This window comes from Nannobrachium achirus (assembly GCF_963921795.1).
Source record: "Nannobrachium achirus genome assembly, chromosome: 12".
Lineage (NCBI taxonomy): Eukaryota > Metazoa > Chordata > Actinopteri > Myctophiformes > Myctophidae > Nannobrachium > Nannobrachium achirus.
Genome location: NC_137832.1, coordinates 19116923 through 19140875, shown reverse-complemented (window position 1 = coordinate 19140875; position 23953 = coordinate 19116923). Strand labels below are relative to the sequence as shown.

The following is a 23953-nucleotide window of genomic DNA, read 5'->3' as shown; positions in this document are numbered from 1 at the left end:
GGCTTTGAAGTTGCACATTGCAGAAATGACACACAAACTATTATGCAAAGAAAGAGCTTATCTGCTATTTCCACTATTTTTGAAGATGTTAATTATGTAATAATTGTGACCTAGTCATACCTTTGCATCTGCATGCAGCAGAAAGCTACTTTTTCGTGACCCTGTGGGGGCCTAGGAAACCCAACAGAAACCCATAATGCATTTCTTTAAAATCCTCCATGCCTGACGAGCACTCACAAATCCTTAAATCCAACGGCAGATTTGAAATATTCCACTCCAATAACCAGTGCCCAGTACACTTTAATAATCTCTTGAGAGATAACAGTAAGGTAGGTTGTTATTCTGTGGGGGGCTGGATCACCCCCACCTCTTCTTCACGGCTCTGTAGGTTAATCAGGACCCCCGAAGAGCAGCCTCTGATTCAGCTCTGCATCAGTCACACACACGCACGCACGCACGCACGCACGCACGCACGCACGCACGCACACACACACACACACACACACACACACACACACACACACACACACACACACACACACACACACACACACACAATTCAATTTAAAGGAGCTTTATTGGCATGAGAAAACATACATTTACATTGCCAAAGCAAGTTTTACAAGTAAATTAAAAACAGTTGAAAATGGGGAACATATTACAGTATACAATTGGAGGGGGTACAGCATTGTGGAAACAGAGCTATGTCAGAGCTATGTGGCATTGTGACATTTCATATATATATATATATATATATATATATATATATATATATATATATATATATACAGGGTACACTTTTGGAACAAATAGCAGCATTATTTTTTCTCAAAATGCATTCATAGGTAGCAGCGCTGTTTCATACTGTATGTGCAGTAGGGCTAGATGTCAATCCATGGTTTATAGTCCTAGCCTTCTTTTGTCTCACACACACACACACACACACACACACACACACACACACACACACACACACACACACACACACACACACACACTGTTCTACTGTTAGTGTTAAGTCCTTCAATCAGTCAATCAATCAATCAAATAACTGCATGTAGCTCGGAGAGGGCCAGAGGGGGGGGTGTTTCTTTTTAAAGAATGAAGGTTCAATTCCCCAAGGCAAAGGAGCCTCCCCAGCTGCCCTGTTTCATTGATCCAAAGGGGCAGAAGAGGCTCGGCCTTACTTTGGTTCTACGCCGGAGTCATAATATTTATTCTCAGAAATGCCTACCTAAACATAAACCAGAGGTCTTCGACAGGGGGTCCGGGACCCCTAGGGGGGTCCTCAGAGTTACTACAAGGGGGGGCCGCCAAATCTTTGTGTGATAGAATCATGTTTTTTACATTAACCATTTGAACCCTAGCATCCCTATTCTGAGTGGAGCATTAGCCAAAAAATAGCCGATCTACAAGCTTACAACGCCTCGCGCTGCGAGGCGTTGTAAGCTTGTAGATCGGCTATCTTTTGTCAAAGAGGTTTGTAGAGGGATAAGAAGAGCAAACCTCTTTAAGGGTTACCATTCAGAAACATTGCCATTCAGAAGATTGACTTCCATTATTCTAAATGGAGGTGTCACCTAAACCTAACCTAAACCCTTACCCTAACCTCAGTGGGGGTATTTCTGGATGGGGATGTTTCTAAGTGGGGGTGTTTCTGAATGGAGCTCACAGCTTGTCGCTTCGCGCCACGCTGTGAGCTTGTAGAACGTCTATTTTCACGACTTCTTAAACATTAGTTTTCGAATTTATGGAATTTCTTCGATTTTTCTTTTTTTTTATCATGAAAAATTACGCTTTTTTGGGGAATGTTTTTTGAAAATGTTGTGAAAATATAAATGTACCCGTAAAAAGTGTGTCTGCGACCCACACGTCATGGTTCCTGACCCACTGTTTGGGAAACAGTGGACTAGAGAGGGGGTTCAAGTGGTTCATTCATCCTCCCAACTCTGTTCTCTCCCGTCTCCATAGGACGACACGGAGCCCTACTTTATTGGAATATTTTGTTTCGAGGCCGGCATCAAGATCATCGCGCTGGGCTTCGCCTTTCACAAAGGCTCCTACCTGCGTAATGGCTGGAATGTAATGGACTTCGTGGTGGTCCTCACGGGGTGAGTAGTGCTCCGCTAATGGCTTATACAGCTGCTAACTGACACAGCTGATGGTCAGCGCCGATTAATGAGGAGAGAACAATACTAATGTATCGTGCGCACGGCCGGGTGCGTGTGTGTGTGTGTTTGTGTGTGTGTGTGCGTGCTCGCGTGCCCGTTCCAGTGAGTGTTTGGTTGCTAATGAACAAGATGCAGCAGTGCTCAGCCATTCCAGATGGCGATTGTGTTCTCACCCAGTCTGAATAAACGGACTCTAGATAGCCTGTATTGTCTTCTTGAACAGGTTCAGTGTTGTGTTTACACACGGGTCCAAACGCTGAAGGTGCAGGGAAGCCTTTGTGCATTATATACTCACACAACACAAATATGACTGGAAGAGTTGCAGAGATGCATGGTTAGTTTGTGTTCTTGTTGTTGGATATTGGAAACAATTAGAACGTTGTGTAGAAATGACGTATTTTTCCGCCGTTAAATAACTGGTTAAATAACTGGTTTATGTCCTCCGAGGATTATTACCAAACCGATTTGCAGCTGCCTTCTTCCTGAACGGAGGAGGGGTTGTTTGAGGTTGTTAGAAGGATGGAACTAACGGAGGTGGTGGGTAGGGGGGTTGGGGGTGGAGGAGTGGTACTGGAGATACAGCAGAGGGGGATGGGAGTGCAGGATTTAGGGAAGGGAGGAGTGATGACTGGTGGTGGAAAACATACATACATACTTAGTTTGGGTGCCCAAAACATTGTGATTTCTAGAGGGATCTGGTCACCTCGGAAGATCTGGGCACCAAAACTGGAATAGGCTTTGAAGGCTGTGTGTGTGTGTGTGTGTGTGTGTGTGTGTGTGTGTGTGTGTGTGTGTGTGTGTGTGTAGTGTGTGTGTGTGTGTGTGTGTGTGTGTGTGTGTGTGTGTGTGTGTGTGTGTGTGTGTGTGTGTGTGTGTGTGTGCGTGCGTGCGTGCGTGCGTGCGTGCGTGCGTGCGTGCGTGCGTGCGTGCGTGCGTGCGTGCGTGCGTGCGTGCGTGCGTGCGTGCGTGCGTGCGTGCGTGTGTGAGTTTGTCTAGCTATACTTATGGGGACTACTAAACGCATGTTCACACAGTCACCTGCAGGGCACCTCTGACAGTGTGGGGTCAAAATAGTAGGTCCCCACAACGGTTAGGGTTAGGTTTAGGGTTAGGTTAGGGTTAGGGGTTAGGTTTAGGGATAGAGGTTAGGGTAAGGCCACAGGACTTGCATAAAAATGAATGGAAGTCTATACGTGATGTAAATATATATATTGTGTGTGTGTGTGTGTGTGTGTGTGTGTGTGTGTGTGTGTGTGTGTGTGTGTGTGTGCGTGCGTGCGTGCGTGCGTGCGTGCGTGCGTGCGTGCGTGCGTGCGTGCGTGTGTGTAGCTGCGTGTGTGTGTAGCTGCCAGCACCTGTCTGTCATGCATTTCTGTGATGAACACACACTGGACCTCTTGTATTCAAAAATACATCATGAAGGCTGTGAAATAAAATAAGGCTTAAGTGATTCATGTATGTTTTGTAATAATAATCTAAATCTGAAAAGAAACTGGTAAAGCTGTCAAATAAGTACAATATTTACCTCTGAGATGTTGCTGAGTAGAAACATAACTTATACAAACATGGAAATTCTCAAGTAAAGAGAAAGTACAGTACTTGAAAAGTGTTCTTAAGTACAGTACTTGAGTAAATATGAATGTAGGGCTGTCACGATATGACATTTTACATGACGATTAATTGTCACTCAAATAATTGCGATTAACGATTTAATTGTGTTTTTTTGGTCTTTGACATTTCTGTTTGTCTTTTAGACTTTGAAGTTGCACATGGCAGATATGACACATAAGCTAAATATACAAAGAAACTACTGACATATTTGACCACTTTATACTTTAAAAAGAACATTGATAGTGGAAATAGCTTATCTACTATCTACATAATCGCCATAATCGTTTCCATGATCTACAAGCTCACAATGCGTCGCGATGCAACGCATTGTGAGCTTGTAGATAAGCTATTTCCACTATTTTTGGAAATGTTTGAAAATATATGAACATTTTTCAACATGGAAACGATTATGGCGATTATGACAAACAATCACGATTAGACGATTATGTAATATTTGTGACAGGCCTATGTAAATGTTGCTTTCCACCGCTGGAAAGGAGGAGTGATGACTTGACAACGTGTTCCCTGATGGGAGGTCACGGCGGTCCCATCAGGGGAGGGTCTTCCTAATGGCACAGAGATTTATTTGGCCCTGGTCCACCGGGGCTTACATCAGAAACACACCCACACCCAACTCCACCCCACTGGCAGTGGTGTAAAGCAACTAAGTCATTTTACTTAAGTACTGTACTTAAAGGGGAAGACCACCCATTTTCAATATTGAACTATGTCATTAACTCATTTACTGCCATTTTGAAACAGCTCCCATCAGGGTTCCCCGCCAGAAGCCTCCATAGACTTCAATGTAATTTATAGTGCACGGATCATGCACGCCCATGCACAGATGATGCACCATGTTTGTGCAGTTTGTTCACAGCTTTCAAACAAAAAAATCCGATTGGAAATCCGTTCAGGCATTCTTGAGATAATAGCCATTATGTTTTACATGTTATGTAAACAAAAATGGCCGCCCTGTTTGAAAGATGGGGTTGTATGGGGGTTGAACATGCAAAATCGCGATTGAAATCATGCTTACTAGATTTGATGGGGTCCAAAAAAAAAAAATCAAAAAAAAAATTTTCAATTTTTTTTTTTTTTTTTTTCAAACTCGTCATACTAGTCATAGGCAGAGTGGACACATCCATATAACTCGTCAAACTAGTCATAGGCAGTAAATGAGTTTTAATATACCTTAGAGGAGTTGTGTGGAAATAGAAAAAAAGTCCCCCCCTTCTGTGTTGCCTAGAACTGGAGGATTGATTTTGATTTGTACTTTACTTGAGCATTTCCAATTTCCAATCTCCACTACATCTGGGATCCAAATATTGTACTTTTACTCCACTACATTTATTTGAAAACTATAGTTACTAGTTACTTTGCTGATATAAATTATAATATTATAAAATATACATAAACCACTTTAGACCTATTTTATACCTTGGCTATTTGAAAATAGCCGATCTACAAGCTCACAACGCGTCGCATCGCGACGCGTTGTGAGCTTAGTACATTCTTAATTCTGGACTTCTACTTGTAACAGAGTACTTCTACAATGCAGTATTGATACTTTTACTTAAGTAGAAAATGTGAGTACTTTTTCCACCACTGCCCACTAGAAGTCAGTTGAAGTCACATGGTATATATACATACCTATGATTTGTGCTTGGTGGAAAGGAAATGTATAATTCACACTTCACCAGAAAGAGGAGATCTCAGTGTGTGTGTGTGTGTGCGTGTGTGTGTGTGTGTGTGTGTGTGCGTGTGCGTGTGCGTGTGCGTGTGCGTGTGTGCGTGCGTGCGTGTGTGTGTGTGTGTGTGTGTGTGTGTGTGTGTTTGTGAAAGAGAAAGTGTCTAAATTGAAGAATATGAAATGCTGAGATATGCTCTGTGCGATTTCCTAGCTGACCCATGCAAATACAGTTTTTCCTAAAGTATGAATTTATGATCAAACCACTGAATGCAGTGTGAGAACGAGTGCTTGTTGATTTGTCCTTAAACGTCTTCAGTGACTTCCTCGTGCTTAAACTTAACTAACAGAAATTGTGAAAATAGCCAATCTACATGCTCACAACGCAGCGCAGTGCAGCACAGTGCAGTGGGTAGGAAGTTGTGGAATTATAGGCTGGGCTGTCAACATAACATGTATTTTAATTGTAATTCTGCCCATTTAAAATATATTTACCCAATAGAATATCTTAGTTACATCATTGTCGTTCATGTGAACTACTTTGTTGAAGCTTATTCATTATAATTATCGAAATCGCTATGACCGTGCAGCGCCGTACTGCGCTCCGGCCGTGCTCCGCATCACCGCACAGCGGTGAAAGAACGAAAGGACTTTCTCCCACTGCATAACTCCACCCCAGGTAGCGAAAAGTTAATGATTTTTTCTGGTTGGCCAGTCAGGGAGTCTCAGGGACCAATCAGAAGGCTGACAAACGGTGAATTGCACCGCCGAGTCAAAAGTCACAGTCATAACAGCCCTAGGTGCTGCTGTGTGGTGGTGGCGGGTGGAGGTGGGTGCTATCGACGGCCTGTCAGAGCCTGTGCTCCCGGTTGTCGCTCTATAGCAGCAGCAAGGCCACTTCCAGCGTGCGTGGATGGGAGTGGCCCCAGCAGGCTTGATTAAATTGGGGCCAGGGAGGCTGACATGATAACCGTAATTGAAGGGTTGGGTGGTGGATGATGCAGCCCATTACAGCGGCCGGCCTGTCTGGACGCCTTATCGCCAGCCATGGAAGAGGAAGAAGTACTGTGTTTTTTTACGCAATGCCACAATGTAGACATAGCTCTGTTTACAAGTAAAAGGCCCACTTCATGATACAAAAGTGTCGCACAAAACTAGTGAAAATCGCAGATCTACAAGCACACAACGGTTTGTGGTGCGAGTTATTTTGTGCTTGTAAATCGTCTATTTTCACTAGTTAAACAATTTTTAAAATGATAAATACAAAACGAACAGTGGACAAACTGGACATACAAGGGTTCCACCCGACAACGACGATACGGTGGTATCATAGTACATTATTTATTTTGGTTATTGGTGCCGGTTATTCTAATTTAAGTTATTTATTTGTCATGTTTTATCTATAGTACAAAGACTAAAAGCCAAAAAGATCTAATCATTATTTATTAGGCTCCAGTGTTCCATGCCAAAAACTCACTCCACTTCCCTTGCAGCATCTAGGAAGGATCTCCATGATGTGGATAATCATTCTGCAGGAGCTAATGACTAATCATGATGGCTTTGTGCTCGATCAGTGCATCCTGAAGGAAATGGCCTTGCGATTCGTTGTGTGTGTTTAGCGTGTGTTTGTTTGCACACATGTCGTGGCTGTCGGGTGGAAACCTTGTATGTATGAACAGTTTTTGAAACACAGCGTTTCATTTAAAATAGTGAGAATAGCCTACAAGCTTACAGCGAGGTGTGAGCTTGGAGATCGGCTATTTTCACTACTTTTGCGCGACTCTCTTGTGTTCATTTACGGAAATAGATACAGAGATACGAGATTTCTGTCCCACAGCAATGATGTGTTTGTGTATGTGTATGTGTATGTGTAGAAGGCTTTAAGCATCCATAAGTGCACACACACAACACACATACATGGTCTATGTGTGTGTGTGTGTGTGTGTGTGTGTGTGTGTGTGTGTGTGTGTGTGTGTGTGTGTGTGTACGTGCGTGCGTGCGTGCGTGTGTGTCCAGTGACGTCCTGACAACATGTCTCGATCCCTCAGCTCAGGAAAGTAACTAAGTACATAGACTCAAGTACTTTACAGTTTTGAGGTACTCTTCCTTTGCCTCAGTATTACACAGATTTAATTTCTTTGCTAAATAGTTACTATATCGATTTTAAATCATTGAATCGTATCGTCATGAATGAACCAATATCGTCCATGTATCGTATCGTTAACCATGTTTTGTGACTCGTATCGTATCGCTGTTAAACTCTATCGTTACACCCCTAATACTGGTATATCGACATGTAGCAGATGAAGACCTACATACAGGCATTGACACTAAGGCTTGGCCACCTGCCCCCGGCAGGTAAATAAAACTTTCGGGCAGGTAGAGTTTGCTTTCAGGTTGCCCGACCGGGCAAGTGCTAGTTTGAAATGGGAAGCAACAGTCTATAAACACAGCACAAGATATCTGTCTAAACACCTGAACGTGGCCAGAGCGCTCTGTCTTCCTCTCTGTGGAATGTAAAATAAAAGCACTGTTTACCTATTATGTGCCGTTTTCACTGCTACACATACAAATATAAAATAGGTGTGAACCCATAGTCATATTCAATCATAACTAGGATAAAAAAATGAGGATACATTTTGAGGTATGACATTTTTAAAGTGTTAAATTGAACGATAATTCAAATTTTCGAATGGACAATTTACTTTTCGGGCAAGTGGGCATCACCTTTGAGTAAGTAGAAAATGACCTGTACTTGAGACCTTAGTGTCAACCCCTGTACATACCGGTACATTTTACCCGTACTTTATTCGAGTACTCGTAGCTTTGTTTCAGCGTATGACTTTCACTCCACTGCATTTCAAAGGCAAATATTATACTCTTGACTCCACTAAGTTTCTGGGAAGGAACCCAAACTTACACAAATATATTATGAGAGAATGAACCACTTACCCGTGTGTCTAGACATTCTGCAAGCTTGTACAACTTCAACTTGTAGACCTTTTTGGCATTTTCACGCTTTACTCAGATGGTATAGTGAGACAGAGCATGCGCCAAAGGGCTTCAGGTCGGATTCGAACCCGGGCCGGCGGCACACGTACACGGCCTTAATGGCATCTGCTCTACCAGGTGAACCAGTGGGGATCAACCTGCGGGTCGGGACCCCCAGAGGGGTCGCCAAATTCTTTTGGGGGGTCCCCAGATGATTTAACTTAATGTCTCTCGCTCAACAGTAAACAAACCGACAAAAAGTTTAAGTGCACAGAGGGTATCTGCACATTTCTAAATTGACAATTTTAGGACTTTTTTTTACCTCTAAAATGACAAATTAAACATTAGCCAAATTGTCAAATATTAGAGGCAGAAATTGTGACAATAGCTGATCTACATGCTCACAACGCCAAATGACAAATTAAACATTAGCCAAATTGTCAAATATTAGAGGCAGAAATTGTGAAAATAGCTGATCCACATGCTCATGTAGATCTGCTATTTTCACAATAGAACCGTGTTATACAAAATGTAATGCCTCAACTCTTAGAGCTTCACTGCTTGTCAGGGTGGGGGGGGGGGTCCCCAGTTAAAATGTGATTATTTTGGGGTTCGCGGCCTGAAAAGGTTGAGAACCACTGAACTACGTATATTACATATTAGATATCTTTCGGGACTCAGGACACCCAGCTTGAAACCTGGCTGGACAATCCTGGGCCAAAGCGGGATGGTGTGGTCAATATTGGTCATGTAGTCTTGGGACATGGCAAGGGCCCAGGGACGGGCCCCTTCCACAGCCATCTAACCAGACAGATGAAAGGTACAATAATACGTGCCTGAATTCAGGCCCCCAGGCCTGAGCCTCCACCGTGTTCCAATAAGATGTAGGCAGTTGCTAATAAGAACATATATCTGCCTCTCCCAGATCAATACTGTATTGAGCCGCGCGCCGTGGGAATAGATTCACTTATGTGCTGCTCTTCTTTATAGCTAGCTGGGAGGCTGGCTCTCTCTCTTAGTTTGCTAGTTCTGATGTAGCACCAACCCCCCACCCTCCAGTATAACCTCCACCCCCTCCCTCCCGCCTTCCCGTATAGTTCTTCCTGGACACCAGCTGGGTGCTGTGCTATAGGGGTGCTCTTGTTTGTTCGGATGTAGAGATTTCCAAAGTTAGATGTTCGTGAATGGTGGATGGGGGTGGCTGCTTGCTATGTTCTTTTTTTTTTAGCGGTGGTAGACCGCTCCATAGAGTGGTTGTGTGTGTGTGTCTGTAGCCTGTACTCCTCAGCGTTTTGCCATAGAAATGTGTGTGTGTGTGTGTGTGTGTGTCTTTAGCCTGTACTCCTCAGCGTTTTGCCATAGCAATGTGTGTGTGTCTGTAGCCTGTAGCCTGTTACACTCCTCAGCGTTTTGCCATAGAAATGTGTGTGTGTGTGTGTGTGTGTGTGTCTGTAGCCTGTACTCCTCAGCGTTTTGCCATAGCAATGTGTGTGTGTCTGTAGCCTGTAGCCTGTTACACTCCTCAGCGTTTTGCCATAGCAATAAGCAATGACTTATATCCTAGTCTGAAGACGTTATGCAAGCACGACCACCGCTCACTTCACATTGGGTGTAATTTTCCCCCTTTTTTTTTGGCTCCTCTTTACAGTCTGGAAAGCCTCCTAAATCTTCCTGCCGAGTGAAAATGACTTGTGGCTTCTGATTGGTCTGTGGAGGGGTTTCGGGACCACTTGAGTCACTTCTTGACTTGTCTACATAATGGAAATAAGAGTCATATTGGCCAGGCCAAGTGCAGCGATAGAAAGACAAACATAGCGAATCAGGCTGGATTCCTGGATTTCTTATGTATTTATTGCTTATAAGAAAAAAATATGAATCAAAGCATACCGTATCAATATACACTCATGAACTTTCATGACCATTATTGTTTAGGTTAGTTAGTTGAGGAGTTCATTCCCTTGACTGAAAGCTCACTGGTACCGATCTCTCATTGTGTCCGTGGGTTTGGTACTTTGTTGTTATAGTCACGTCACACATTATTAAGCGTTAAAGCTCTACTTTTCGTCTGCCGTAGAGAAATGGATTTCCTTTCCGAAAGCGTTAGCGTTTCACGCAGGATATCGCCCAGTTGCCCTCCCATTTACAGCCCCACAGGGAGTATATGATTTTGCTGCTGTTCCCTTGATGGGCATTTGCTTGTCAATACTCCTGGTGTTAGTTCTGTGGCGGGCGGCAGTCATCGAGTTGGATGATTCCCCCACCGAAATGCTTGTGTGCCATAAGGAGGGATTTTCGGCCATGGCTTTTACAAACAACTGTATTATCTCAGTGGCTGTAAATTGAGTTTCCTCGATAAGTGCCACAGGAAAAAAAAATAATAATAATAACTGTGGGTGGCTGTAGCGCAGAGAGGTGGAAGGTAGACAGTGGTGTCAGTTCAGAAAAAGCTGAGGTATGGCAACATGACTGGTGTCTTATACCTTAGCAACAGACATGATACATTTATTTTAAGAAGTACATTTTATTTTTCCCCCGTTTCTACCGTTTCTTGGGCTGGATATGGCAGCCTGGAATGGTTGTTCAAGTGCAGCTAAACTTGGCATGTTAGTAAACGTGCCACAGTTAACAATAATGAATTGCACCTGTGCAGGCTGACCTGCAGAACCTGGGAATATACCATTTTGTCAAGATGGGGAGAATACAAGTGTGGAGAATATAATTATAATACCTTGTTAAAGTGACCATTTTGTTAAATTTTGCACTTTATTTTACTGTAATTTAACAACATAATAACCAGCACCCCCTGGACCCAGGGTATGGCAGCTGCATACCCCTGCCATGCCCCTGAAGGTAGATGGTTTGAATTGGCAGACTGTGGCAGAGGAACACGAACTGGCTGAGGAAGTGGCTTCCCTGAAGCAAGTACTTGCCACTGAGTCAAGTCAAGTCAAATGTGTTTAAATAGCACAGTGGTTCTCAAACTTTATACATTTCAAGGACCCCTTGATAACTCTGAGAGTGCACAAATGGAACCGAATGGACCAGTAAAGGTCCATTTGGTAAGATAAAACCCTGAAGAAGACTGATACAGTCGAAACGTTGGTTTAATTGAAAGATTTTGCATCATGGCTGAAGAGCTGTGCGGCCTCTTTCTTTCTTAACCATTTGGTAGGATAACCACACACTTTGAACCTAACTTAAACCCTTGTGAAAAAGAGATATGTGCTTGACTGAGTTACCAGGGCCCAAGGTGGAGGGGCCTTAACTATTTTATACTTAAGCTATTGAAAAGAAAATAGCAGATATGCAAGCTCACAGCGTGGCACCGACTGCCACACTGCAAGCTTGTAGATCTGCTATTTTTTTTAAAGTCGTGAAAATGTGTTCAAATCTTTGAATATATGTATTTTTTTAAGCGAGAATTTGTAACTCAAATTTTGCTTCTGGGGGTCCCTGGAACGAAACATTTTGAGATGGGGTTCCGTGGCCAAATACATATCATTTTGGGGGTCCTTCACATGAAGAAGTTTGAGCACCACTGACATAGAAACATAGGTTTTTCCCAAAAAACCTTAGAAGTATTTGAAATATTCAAAAAATAATAATGTGTTCCCAGTCTAAATGGGTTAAACCGCCTCCTCCCGCTATGAAGAACATTCATGGGGGGCCCGCTGTGAATCCTTGTACCCAGGGCCCAGAATTTGGTGCGACACCCCTGGGTGCAGACAGTCCACCTTGATTTCCTGGTGCAGGGTTTGTGAATACAACTAACTGACAGGAAATACATTTGGACCCGAGTTGTTTCCTAGCAACGCAATCCCACTGACAACGTCTATAGAACATACAGGTGGAAGGATAACAGAACATTTAATTTGGCGGAATACTGCATGTTTACCTTCAGGGCACACCAGGGATGCAACTATCGATTATTTTCTCAGTGATTATTTTATCGGTGTCTTTTTCGATGAATCGAATAACTGAGAAGCGCGTTTCTTTCCCCCTCATGTTTCAGTGAATCGATAAACCACCTAAGTGTTATTTTATACTTCATCGCAAAAGTACTGTGTTGTGCAAAAAAAAAAAAGAGTGAAAATATCCGTAAGTTCACAGCGCATTGCATCGCGGCAATTTCCATTCATTTCAGCCATTTGAAAATTGCAGACTTACATTGTGAGCATGTAGATCGTCTATTTTCAAAATATCTTTCGTACATTTTGAACTTGTGAAATGTGACTTTCTGCACAACGAGTACTTTTGGTACTTTAAGTATACAGTATATCTACATTGCAGTATTGATACCTTTTACTTAACTAAAACATGTGATTATTCGTCCCCAGCGCTGCTCATGTGCTACAGTAGCTCCAGTGTTCTTACTACTCCCTTAGCAGCAGGAATATTGTTATGATTGAGATAGGAACAACAACATGTGCTTGTTTGCTGTGTAAATGTCATGCGTTTGGCAGAGGAGCCTTGCATTCTCTCTCTCTCTCTCTCTCTCTCTCTCTCTCTCTCTCTCTCTCTCTCTCTCTCTCTCTCTCTCTCTCTAGCAGAACTAGCACTGGGGACCAGTGGGCCTCCTTGGTTGGCAGATGCTGTTATAGGCAGGCTCAGAGCACCAGCAGTAGAAACAAATGTTAATATACTATGCTGTATATCAGCCCAGTCCCAGCCAGCCTATGTGCCTTGAAAAGAAATGTGTCTGTTCTCAATGGCTGCATTTACAGTACATGGGCAGGCATATTCCACTTGTATTCAGAATGACTGCTCATTCAGAATTAAAAATGCTCAAACACCTCAGAATGGAATAGAATATTCCTTTCCATTCCATTTGGAGGGGTGTAGGGATGGGACGATACGCGATATTATCGTTTATCGTGATGAAAAAAAAAACACTCACAATAATCGCATCGCGAAGATTTAAGTTATCGTGGTATCGTCCTCGGTCATGCACTGAGATCAATTCACCTTTTATGTGACGAGCTGCATATCCGGTACCATCTAAACCAGGGGTCCTCAATAGGCGGACCGCGGTCCATGTCCGGACCCAGGCGCACCTCCGTCCGGACCGCGGCACATTTCTGAGAAATCTCCGCACAGTTGTATCTGACGATCGGACTGACTGTGTGTGATTTGTGTTTGTGTGTGCGTGGGTGTGTATGTGCTCATTCGCTCAAACACATACACAGGCTCACAAGACACACCCCGTCCCCTACGCCAATTTGCAAGCCCACAAAGCGTCGCGGGTGCAACGTGCTGTGGGCTTGTAGATCAAAGGTTTTCCTTCCCTCCGAAGCAGTCTGCTCTCCATGCTGCTCCCCCCTCCCCTCCCCACACACTCATGCCGCTCGCTGCCTGAAAAAGTTGCTAAAACCTCTTGGAAACCATTGCTCCCACTGGATTAATAACTTAGAGATCTTCTACCTTTGGCTGTTCAATTGGAGAGGACAACAGCAACACATTAATATCCACGATGTAAGGCTCCAACTGCTTGCATTAGACGAGAAATGGTCGCGAAACTCGCGATGCGTGATCATGCGTCTTTAACAATGTGATGTGTCGTCGCATATTATTGCCAGCTATCCTAGGCTGTGTTAGGTTAATAACTATGACTCGTTGACCCTGATTTGACTGGCCATTTGACAGCACAGTCTGGCTTGTGCAGTACGTGTGTCAACTGAATGTCAAGTAATCCTCTCCCCCTCACGCTAAGTTTCACTTTATTTTCCATTCTGAACGACAAGCCTAATATTGCATTTATGCTCTTTAGTTTCCAATAATTAAACTATAAGCCAGTGTTTTATTGCTACACAATAAATGTAAATAATGTAGACTACTCTACATGCATAAATAATTATCCATTCATCCATCCATCCATCTTCAACCGCTTATCCAGCATCGGGTAGCAGGGGTAACAGTTCCAACTGAGATTTCCAAAGTTCAAATAATAATAATAATAATTAAAATAAACAATTCTAATGATTATAATAAACATACATACATACAGTACATACTGTATTAATGTATCCGCCCTATTTCGCCTTCGCCTTTTTTTTTCCGGACCCGGACCTGTTTCAAAAAAATATTTCTGGACCTTCAAGATTTGTATTTGAGGACCCCTGATCTAAACCATCTTCTTCTAAGTGGTAAAACGTACTTAGAATATATGTACTTGATACGGTCTTTTTTTCACTCTCTTCCAAATCTCTTTGCCCAAAAATAGCCGATCTACAAGCTCACAACGTGTCGCAACGCGGCGCGTTGTGAGCTTGTGGATCTGCTATTTTTTGGCAAATGTTCTGCCCCAGGATAATGGATGTTATAGGGATATTTTGATTATTGCGATAATATCGTAAATCGCGATTTCTTTGGTCACAATAATCGCAATATGAAATGTTCATATCGTCCCATCCCTGGAGGGGTGGTATATTGCCGTTTGGATCAGAATATACTTTTATTCAGGTCCCATGTAAACAGTTACATGTATGAATCTCTGTTCGGAATGGGTTCCTTCTGCACGATTAAATATTGTCCAACCAACCGTGCTTGACCATGCTGCAAGAGTTACTGTGATTCAGATATAGTAGATCGCCGTTGTCGGGTTGGAAACCTTGCATGTCCAAAACCGTTCGTTTTGTATTTATCGTTTTTTAAATTGTTTTAAAATACTATTTTCACTAGTCTCGTATGTCTTGTATGATGAAGCAGGGCTTTACTTCACGGAAAGAGGTACAAATGTGAAACCATGGACCTTGGAGGTACACGGTTTCTGCCCGACAGTGACGAGATATTGTTGCTGTTGTATGTTACTTTTCAGGAAGAGGAACGGCAATGTTCTGAAATATGTGAGCTTGTAGATCAGCTATTTTCAGAAACAGAAACAACGATGATATACTGTTGATGGGTCTGTGTGATTAGGGCTTATCCTTACATGCAGCTATATACAGTACAGTACCAGGGATCTTCAGCGTTTTTCAGGCCAAGGACCCCTTATCTGAGAGAAGGCAGGGACCTCCCTACTGCCATATTGTATTAAATTGTGTTGCATATTAAAAAAGTTTTCATTGCTTTAGTTTATAGACTTGTTTGGAAGCACTGTCATCACTCTTGTGTAGATTCATATTCATCTTTTCTATTATATGTTGGATTCATGTTAATGTGTTTTGTCAGACATTTAACCACTTTAAACCCTCTCTATATAACTTGAATTTTGGCTCTGTGCTTGGTCTGCTTTTCACCGGAAATAGCCAATACATTGTACATGTGTAGATCTGCTATTTTCAGCATGTTCCCCGCAGAATAGGGTTAAGTCGTTAATATTGTTGTTGTCGGGTGGAAACCTTGTATTTCCAAGTTTCAAATTTGTACGTTCTTTTGCAAAGTAAAAGCAGGGCTTTACTTTGCGAAAGAACGTACAAATTCATCATACAAGGCCGTCGCACAAAAGTAGTGAAAACAGCAGATCTACAAGCACACAACGCCTCGCACCGCGAGGCGTTGTGTGCTTGTAGATCGGCTGTTTTCACTCGTTTAAATCATTTTAAAAATTATAAATACAAAACAAACGGCTTTGGACAATGGACATACAAGGTTTCCACCTGACAACAACAATATATTATTATAATAAAATAAAAAAATCCTATCACACAAAGAAATGGCGGCCCCCCCCTTTAGTAACCCCGGCTGGACCCCCTGTGGAATACCCATGCAGTCGTAGACTGTGCAGTGCACGGTTCACACAGTGGCACAGATTCCTTTCTAGTCCGCCTCTTTACTGAACAGAAGAGCCACTGCAACAAATAAATGAATAATTGATTAAGGTTTCACTGTAGATGAATTAGCCCAGTTAGGCAGAGTGCTCATTTAATCTGTTCTGAGGCGTATCGTGCTACAGTATATGGCTACAGTAGACTTAACCTCGGGCGTATTATGCATTCCTACAATAAATATAGTGTTGTAAAAGGTCTGATCTCATCTGACAGTCTGTAACAAAAGGGTACATGGCGAATTAACTCGGATGCGTACATTTCTACTTTAACCCATTTAGGCCTAGAATTATTGAATGCTTTAGCCAGTGAAAAATAGCAGATATGCAAGCTCACAGCATGGCACCGAGTGCCGCGCTGTGAGCTTGTAGATCTGCTATTTTTGAAAAAGTCATGAAAATGTGTGCAAATCTTTGAATATGTATTTTCAAAGCGAACGTTTGTAACTCAAATTTTGCTTCTGGGTGGTACCTGAAACTAGATATTTTGAGATGGGGGTCCGTGGCCAAATACATATCATTTTGGCGGTCCTTCACATGAAAAGGTTTTAGAACCACTGACATAGTAGTCTCTCAAGAACAGACTAACTGAGCTCCAGTTAAGTGAAAAGGACCTTTTCTTTGACGATGGCTGGCCAGATTGCTGACATAGAAACATAGGTTTTTCAAAAAACCTTAGAAGGATTCAAAAGACACTTATAGAATCGGGTCAAAATTCAAATTTTCAAAATGTTTCAAAAATAGCAGATCTACAAGCTCGCAGCGCGGCACTCGGTGCCGCGCTGTGAGCTTGTATATCTGCTGTTTTTCAATAGTTAAACTAAAGCATAAAATAATGATACACAGTAATGTGTACCCGTTCTCCCTGATTTTCTGAGCTGAACATTGCTTGGGCTCTTATGACAGGCTTAAGCCCGTATCAGAGTCGGGTCCGCGGTGTAGTGCCGTGTAGTCTTTTTGAGCGTTAACGTTGTAGTTTTATGACTCAAAAAGACTACAAGGCACTACACCGCGGTGGATAGCCTTCCACCGCGGACCCGACTCTGATACAGGCTTTAAAGGCTAGGCCATTTAGGCCTGAACGCAAATCTGTGCCCCTTTAGAATCTAACCACTTTAAAGGAGGACTTCACCACTTTTCAACCTGTCTTCATATACAGTAATAGGTCCTCAATAATGTTCATGATAAAATAGCAAAAAAATAGCAGATCTACAAGCAAGTGCGGCGCTGTGAGCCTAAATGGGCCACATATAGCAGGACTTTTTCTTTATACCACGCAGAACACAATAACCCTCACGACAAGAAAATATTGTTGTTACTAGATAATGACGACATTAGATCAATGCCTCCACATGTGTGCAACGCGAGGCGACATGGGCTCGTAGACGGGCTATTTCTGCTGTGCGGCGCGGTCGCACAACAGGATATCGTCACTGTCGGGCAGAAACCTTGTATCTCCAAGTTTCAAATGTGTATGTTTTTTTGCAAAGTAAAGCCCTGCTTCATCAGACAAGGCTGTCGCACAAGAGTAGTGAAAACAGCAGATCTACAAGCACACAACGCCTTGCGGTGCGAGGCGTTGTGTGCTTGTAGATCGGCTGTTTTCACTAGTTTAAGTCATTTTTAAGATGATAAATACAAAACAAACTGTTTTGGACATACAAGGTTTCCACCCGACAACGACGATACATCCAGATTAAAGACGGTGTGCAGCGTCTCTGTCTCCAGAGACCACATCAAAACTCAGAGTCCGCGACCCCTGTCGTCCCCCCCTGTCCCCAGAGACCCCCCCCCCCCCCCCCCCCCCGGTGAGCAGGGCCTCCGTGACAAAGATGTCATCTTTAATGGCCGCAGCTGTGTCATCATGTCGTCCTGTGCCAAATGACACACAGCAGTGAAGGAGGAGTGGAAGGAGTAAAAGAAAGGGGGGGGGGGATTAATGAACTGAAGGACAAGGAGAAGACGAGAGGGGGGTATAGAAGAGCACTTTCTAGAGGAAGAAGGGGAGAAGGAGAGAGAACAGAATGCTCTCTCCTCAATGTTCCTCCAACTCTTCTCCTGCTGTCATTTGTGCTCCTGAGAGGAACCGACCGGAGGGGGAGGGAGAGGGGGAGAGGGGAGGTTATCTTGAGTGTACTGTACCTCTCTCTCTCTCTCAAAAACCAACATTTCATTCTAAGGAACAGGCCATAGGGCTGTCACAATTATTACATAAGCGTCTAATCGCGATTATTTGACATAATCGCGATTATTTTTCATAATCGTCATAATCGTTTCCATGTTGAAAAATGTTCATATATATATAAGTAAAAACATAAATAGCTGACCTACAAGCTCACAACGTGTCGCATCACGATGCGGTGGATTTTTGTCCTGGGGTTTTTAGTGAGGGTTCTGTCATGCATCCCTGTGTTAGCTGATCTGAGTGAACAGTCGGGATTGTAGGGGTTGATCAGGCTTTGGAGGTATGGAGGTGCCAGGCATAAATCTAACTTTATTCACTCCAAATGCTACTAGTAGAGACGGAGAGCTAACTTTATTCACTCCAAAAAATGCTACTAGTAGAGACGGAGAGCTAACTTTATTCACTCCAAATGCTACTAGTAGAGACGGAGAGCTAACTTTATTCACTCCAAATGCTACTAGTAGAGACGGAGAGCTAACTTTATTCACTCCAAATGCTACTAGTAGAGATGGAGAGCTAACTTTATTCACTCCAAATGCTACTAGTAGAGACGGAGAGCTAACATTATTCACTCCAAATGCTACTAGTAGAGACGGAGAGCTAACTTTATTCACTCCAAATGCTACTAGTAGAGACGGAGAGCTAACATTATTCACTCCAAATGCTACTAGTAGAGACGGAGAGCTAACTTTATTCACTCCAAATGCTACTAGTAGAGACGGAGAGCTAACTTTATTCACTCCAAATGCTACTAGTAGAGACGGAGAGCTAACTTTATTCACTCCAAATGCTACTAGTAGAGACGGAGAGCTAACTTTATTCACAAAATGCTACTTGGCCCGTGTGTCGCTGCTCGGCAGGGGGGAGCATGCGGCCCCCCTGCTGAGCAGCGCTGCACGCCGACGGGGTTTTACTGTTGAGGCTCATTGCAGTGACAGTCCATGTTCCAGTGAGAGCTGCTAATGCAGCGGGCAGGGCCAGCTGGCTGCTACTGCTCTCTGTCTGTCTCTCTCCGTGTGTGTGTGTGTGCGTGTGCGTGTGCGTGTGTGCGTGTGCGTGTGTGCATGTGTATATATGATATCTCTGAAAAGGCATATCGTGGAGACATTGTATCGTCTCCACGATATTTATCACCATATCGCCCACCCCTAACACCGGTACTGTCTGGATTTAGACTGTTTTCTAGTGTCGGCTGGGGTTCCATGCATGTGCCTGCCTGGAAGGGAGGGAAACTGCTTTTTAAGTGTACTGTAATGGTGTCAAAACTAGAGTTGTGCGTGTGCTTGTGTGTGTGCTTGCGTGCTTGCGTGGGTGGGTGTATTACTCTACTTGGGACTTGTGAGGGTCAAATGTCCCCTCGAGTACAGTAAAAAAAAACACTGGCCCAAAAAACGCCACAGACAAGGCCATGTCTTTGCCTCGGACGCATCTGTCCGCGTACAGGACATATTGATGACCCTTGTTCCTCACCATTCTGCGTCCGTGTCCCCAAGCCCAGCGTGGGCAGCTTTCTGCCCTGCAGTTGTTGACAGGAAATGGAGGTGAGGGTGTGAGTGTAACAGAGTGGTGGGCTCAGCGGCCGGTGATGCGACTCAGACAGACAGTTGGATCGATGGCCTGCTGCTGTGTGATAGAGGAGAGGAGAGGGAGCAGGGGTGTCGCACCAAGTTCTGGGCCCCGGGTATTCACCGCGTTATTCTGTGCTTTAACTATTGAAAAATAGCAGATGTACAAGCCTGTAGATCTGCTATTTTTGAAAAATCATGAAAATTTGTGCAAGTCTTTGAAGGTTTTTGGAAAAACCTATGTTTTCTATGTCAGTGGTGCTCAAACCTTTTCATGTGAAAGGCCACGGACCCCCATCTCAAAATATTTAGTTTTATTACAAGTTTTTTTTTTTCTTTTTTTCAAAAATAGCAGATCTACAAGCTCGCAGCGAGTGCTGCGCTGTGAGCTTGTATACCTGCTATTTTTCAATAGCTGAATAATTAAGGCCCCTCCACCTTGGGCCCTAGTAACTCAGTCCCCCCCCCCTCCCCCCCTTGTGACGCCCCTGGAGAAGAGGAGAGGGGGCCGCTTCTCATTGGGCTGGGCTGGTAATGGCTAAATGATCACATTTGCCACACTGAGTGACGGCACACTGCAATTTCCATTTCTCTTCGAAAGGCTGCGTTCTTGTTCTCATCCTCAAAAGCTTTAGACGGAACAAGGTACCTCACTTCCAACTCGCACACACACACAGTCACACACAGACACAAAACGACTGTTTTAAAATGTTTTTTTTATATCATTTACCGGTAATAATGAAACATTATTATTATCTCCACACACAAGCTGTTATGTGTGGAGAGTGGAGACTAGGGATGGGACGATACGCGATATTATCGTTTATCGTGATAAAAACACATTCATAGTGATCGTATCGTGGAGATTTAATATATCGTGATAACGTCCTCCGTCATTTACTGGGATCAGTCAGTTCACCTTTGATTTGCCGAGCTGCATATCCGGTACCACTTAAACCCTCAATAATTGGTAAATGGTACTTATAATATACAAGAAGATAGGACAGGAAACAGGGAGAGAGAGAGATGTGGAGTGACGCGAAGCGAAGGTCGTCGGGAACGGGATTCGAACCCGCGACACGCTGTCAGGCTTTAGCCTATACCAGGGGTCTTCAACGTTTTCAGGCCAAGGACCCCTTAGTTGAGAGAGAGATGAAGCAGGGACCCCCCACAACCTTGTCATAGATTCCATAATATAGTTTCATTGTTTGACAGCACAATCAATTGGGGAATTTGGATTCACGTCAGTTTGTGTTTTCAGATATTTAACCACTTGAATTGTCTGTTAGCCCTATTCACGGCCCGCCCACTCAGCAACTTCCTGGTGCTGAAGTGACTCTTTGAAGGGTAAACCCTGCTAAAAGCCCAAAGAGTTAACACAGAAATCGCAGATTTAATGCGATTTCCGAATAGTAAAGTATAACATACGGCTAGCATGATCAAGTACACAAGATAGTAAAAGGCACAAATCATTATAATTTACTTTACCGTTCGAAATAATGATTTTTTGGCTTAAGTCCAGCGATTTCTGTGTTGGTTTCCCCTTCGAAGCTGACGTCAGCACCAGGAAGTTTCTGATACATTTGCTGAGTGGGCGGGGCGTGAATACTTCTCCCCTCTACACCAAACCTCTTTGCTGAAAATAGCCGATCTACAAGCTCACAACGCCTCGCAGCACGAGGCGTTGTGAGCTTGTAGATCTGCTATTTATGGCTAAAGTTATCAGAATCTGGTTAAGAATCTGGCTAAAAAGGAGATTTTCTTTTTTTCCCCTTTCTATCACACAAAGATTTGGAGGACCCCCTGTAGTCACTCTGAGGACCCCCTAGGTTGGGCCAGGCACCCCCTGGGTCTGTTACTCTGAGAGTGGACAAAATATGGAACCACCTGAGTCAAATGAACACTGAGGATTTAGATTGTACATTTGGGGGAGGTTCCGTGGCCTAATCCATCCATATCGTCTGTAATCCACTCAGCTGTGATCAGCACCACCACTGAGTGATAGAGAAACTAAAGCTCAGTGACAGGGAGGGTCGGGGCCCCATGGTGAGCCAGGAAGTAAGTGTGTGTGTGTGTGTGTGTGTGTGTGTGTGTGTGTGTGTGTGTGTGTGTGTGTGTGTGTGTGTGTGTGTGTGTGTGTGTGTGTGTGTGTGTGTGTGTGTGTGTGCGTGCGTGCGTGCGTGCGTGCGTGCGTGCGTGCGTGCGTGCGTGTGTGCGCGCACACACGTGTGCGTGTGTGTGTGTGTGTGTGTGTGTGTGTGTGTGTGTGTTGCAGCCGTTTACCTTGATCATGCTCTCTCAATATACCGTATATATATATATATATATATATATATATATATATATATATATACAACTTTCAAATTTGTATGTTTTTTGGTAAAGTGAAGCCCTGCTTCATCATACAAGACAAACAGCAGATCTACAAGCACACAACGCCTCGCATCGCGAGGCGTTGTTTAGTATACAAAACGAACGGTTTTGGACATACAAGGTTTTCACCTGACGACGATATATATATATATATATATATATATATATATATATATATATATATATATATATACATCTCCCTCCCTCCCTATATCACACACCGCTCTGTTCAACCATGTTATGTTATGGCTTTGTTTGGCTGCCAAATGGTGATGAGTGCAGTTTATTGAGCGGGGCCTGTCATTATGTTAAGCTGATGTCCATTACATGAATGCTGGCATTGGCCCCATCGCTCGCTCTCAACCGACGGCATTGATTTGCACTTCCTATCCATCACAGGTGGGGCAGCCTTGTTTCATAGCATCAGCACATGTATGCGCGTAGGGCTTCCCCGAGGGAATGACCGGGTTTCATACATCATGGTCCACTGTAGGTTAATAGTGGGAGCACAGCACTAATATTGTCAGGGTTAAGCGTAATTATGCAGGCAAGCCCCCTGAGGGCTTATCTGGGTTATCCTTTTAGCATTCTAAAGCTATAAAGCTATAAATCTGCGTCGCCGTGCCTTGTTTTTGCAAACTCTTGATAAAGTATTCAATCAATATATTAAATATATATATATTAAAAAAAAAAGGAAAAAGAACTGTGTAGCACAATGGAAAAGAACATGCCAATTATGTAGCCAGCCAGTATTACTTTGGAACTGCACTATTAGGTTGTTGCGACCGTAGGTCGCACTTACTACAGAAAGCTCCACCAGGTGTCCGTGCGTCAGTCCGTCACACGTCACACGTCACACTTTTGCCCTGCTCATATCTCCGCAACCGTTGCCCCGATCCATGCCAGATTTTGCACACACACTCCTTACCTGCCAAACTAAAACCTCCAAGGACCCCCGGAGCTCCAGGGACCCCCAGGTCCCTGGGGGACCCCCAGATGTAAAAAATTTCCAAATGTGCAAAAATGACCAAATGACCACCCCAACGGGGCTGCTCACGGGGAATTCCCGGGGACCACCGACTCCTTGTGCTCCAGAACGGATGCAAAAGTGGTGGCGCCCCCAGTGGAGGACCCCCTGCCACTGCAGCGCACATAAAATGCCGTAACTTGGGCAAGGAGCGACCGGGAGAGCCGGGGCCGGTACCTATTCGTCCGCCTCGGCGGCGCGGAGACCCCACCCCTCATTTCTCACATGGCCCTCTTCTAGCGCCACCTTCAGGCCGATTTTTGAAAGCACATTTTTGGACACTGCTCCTCCAATTTTTGCCCTAAAATCACGCAAATCGCTACACAGTATGTCTACACTCATGTCATCAACATGGATCCGTCCACATTTTTTGGGGACACTGCTCCCTACTCTTTGTGTATACATGTGACCTACGGTCGCTTATCTCCCGATTAGGGAGTCTTACTGGTGTAAGTAGTTTTCTTTTTTAGTATTTCTGCTTGTGTTTGACATGATGTAGAGATACTTGTTGCACTAACTAGCATTGACTGTTATGGTCACTTTGATTTGGGCACTATATTATATTGATAGTTGTGCTTTAG

The 23953-nt window shown here is 43.7% G+C and overlaps 1 protein-coding gene across 1 annotated transcript in view; it reads left to right on the top strand.

The window, feature by feature from the left end:
* The window catches only part of cacna1ba (calcium channel, voltage-dependent, N type, alpha 1B subunit, a), a gene marked incomplete at both ends in the record, with an annotated part of 221504 nt that overhangs the window by 3256 nt on the left and 194295 nt on the right, over positions 1-23953 (top strand). The window contains one exon of the mRNA XM_080738497.1: positions 1972-2111. Coding sequence (XP_080594623.1) covers positions 1972-2111 — 140 coding nt within the window. The remainder of the gene's footprint in view (positions 1-1971; positions 2112-23953) is intronic.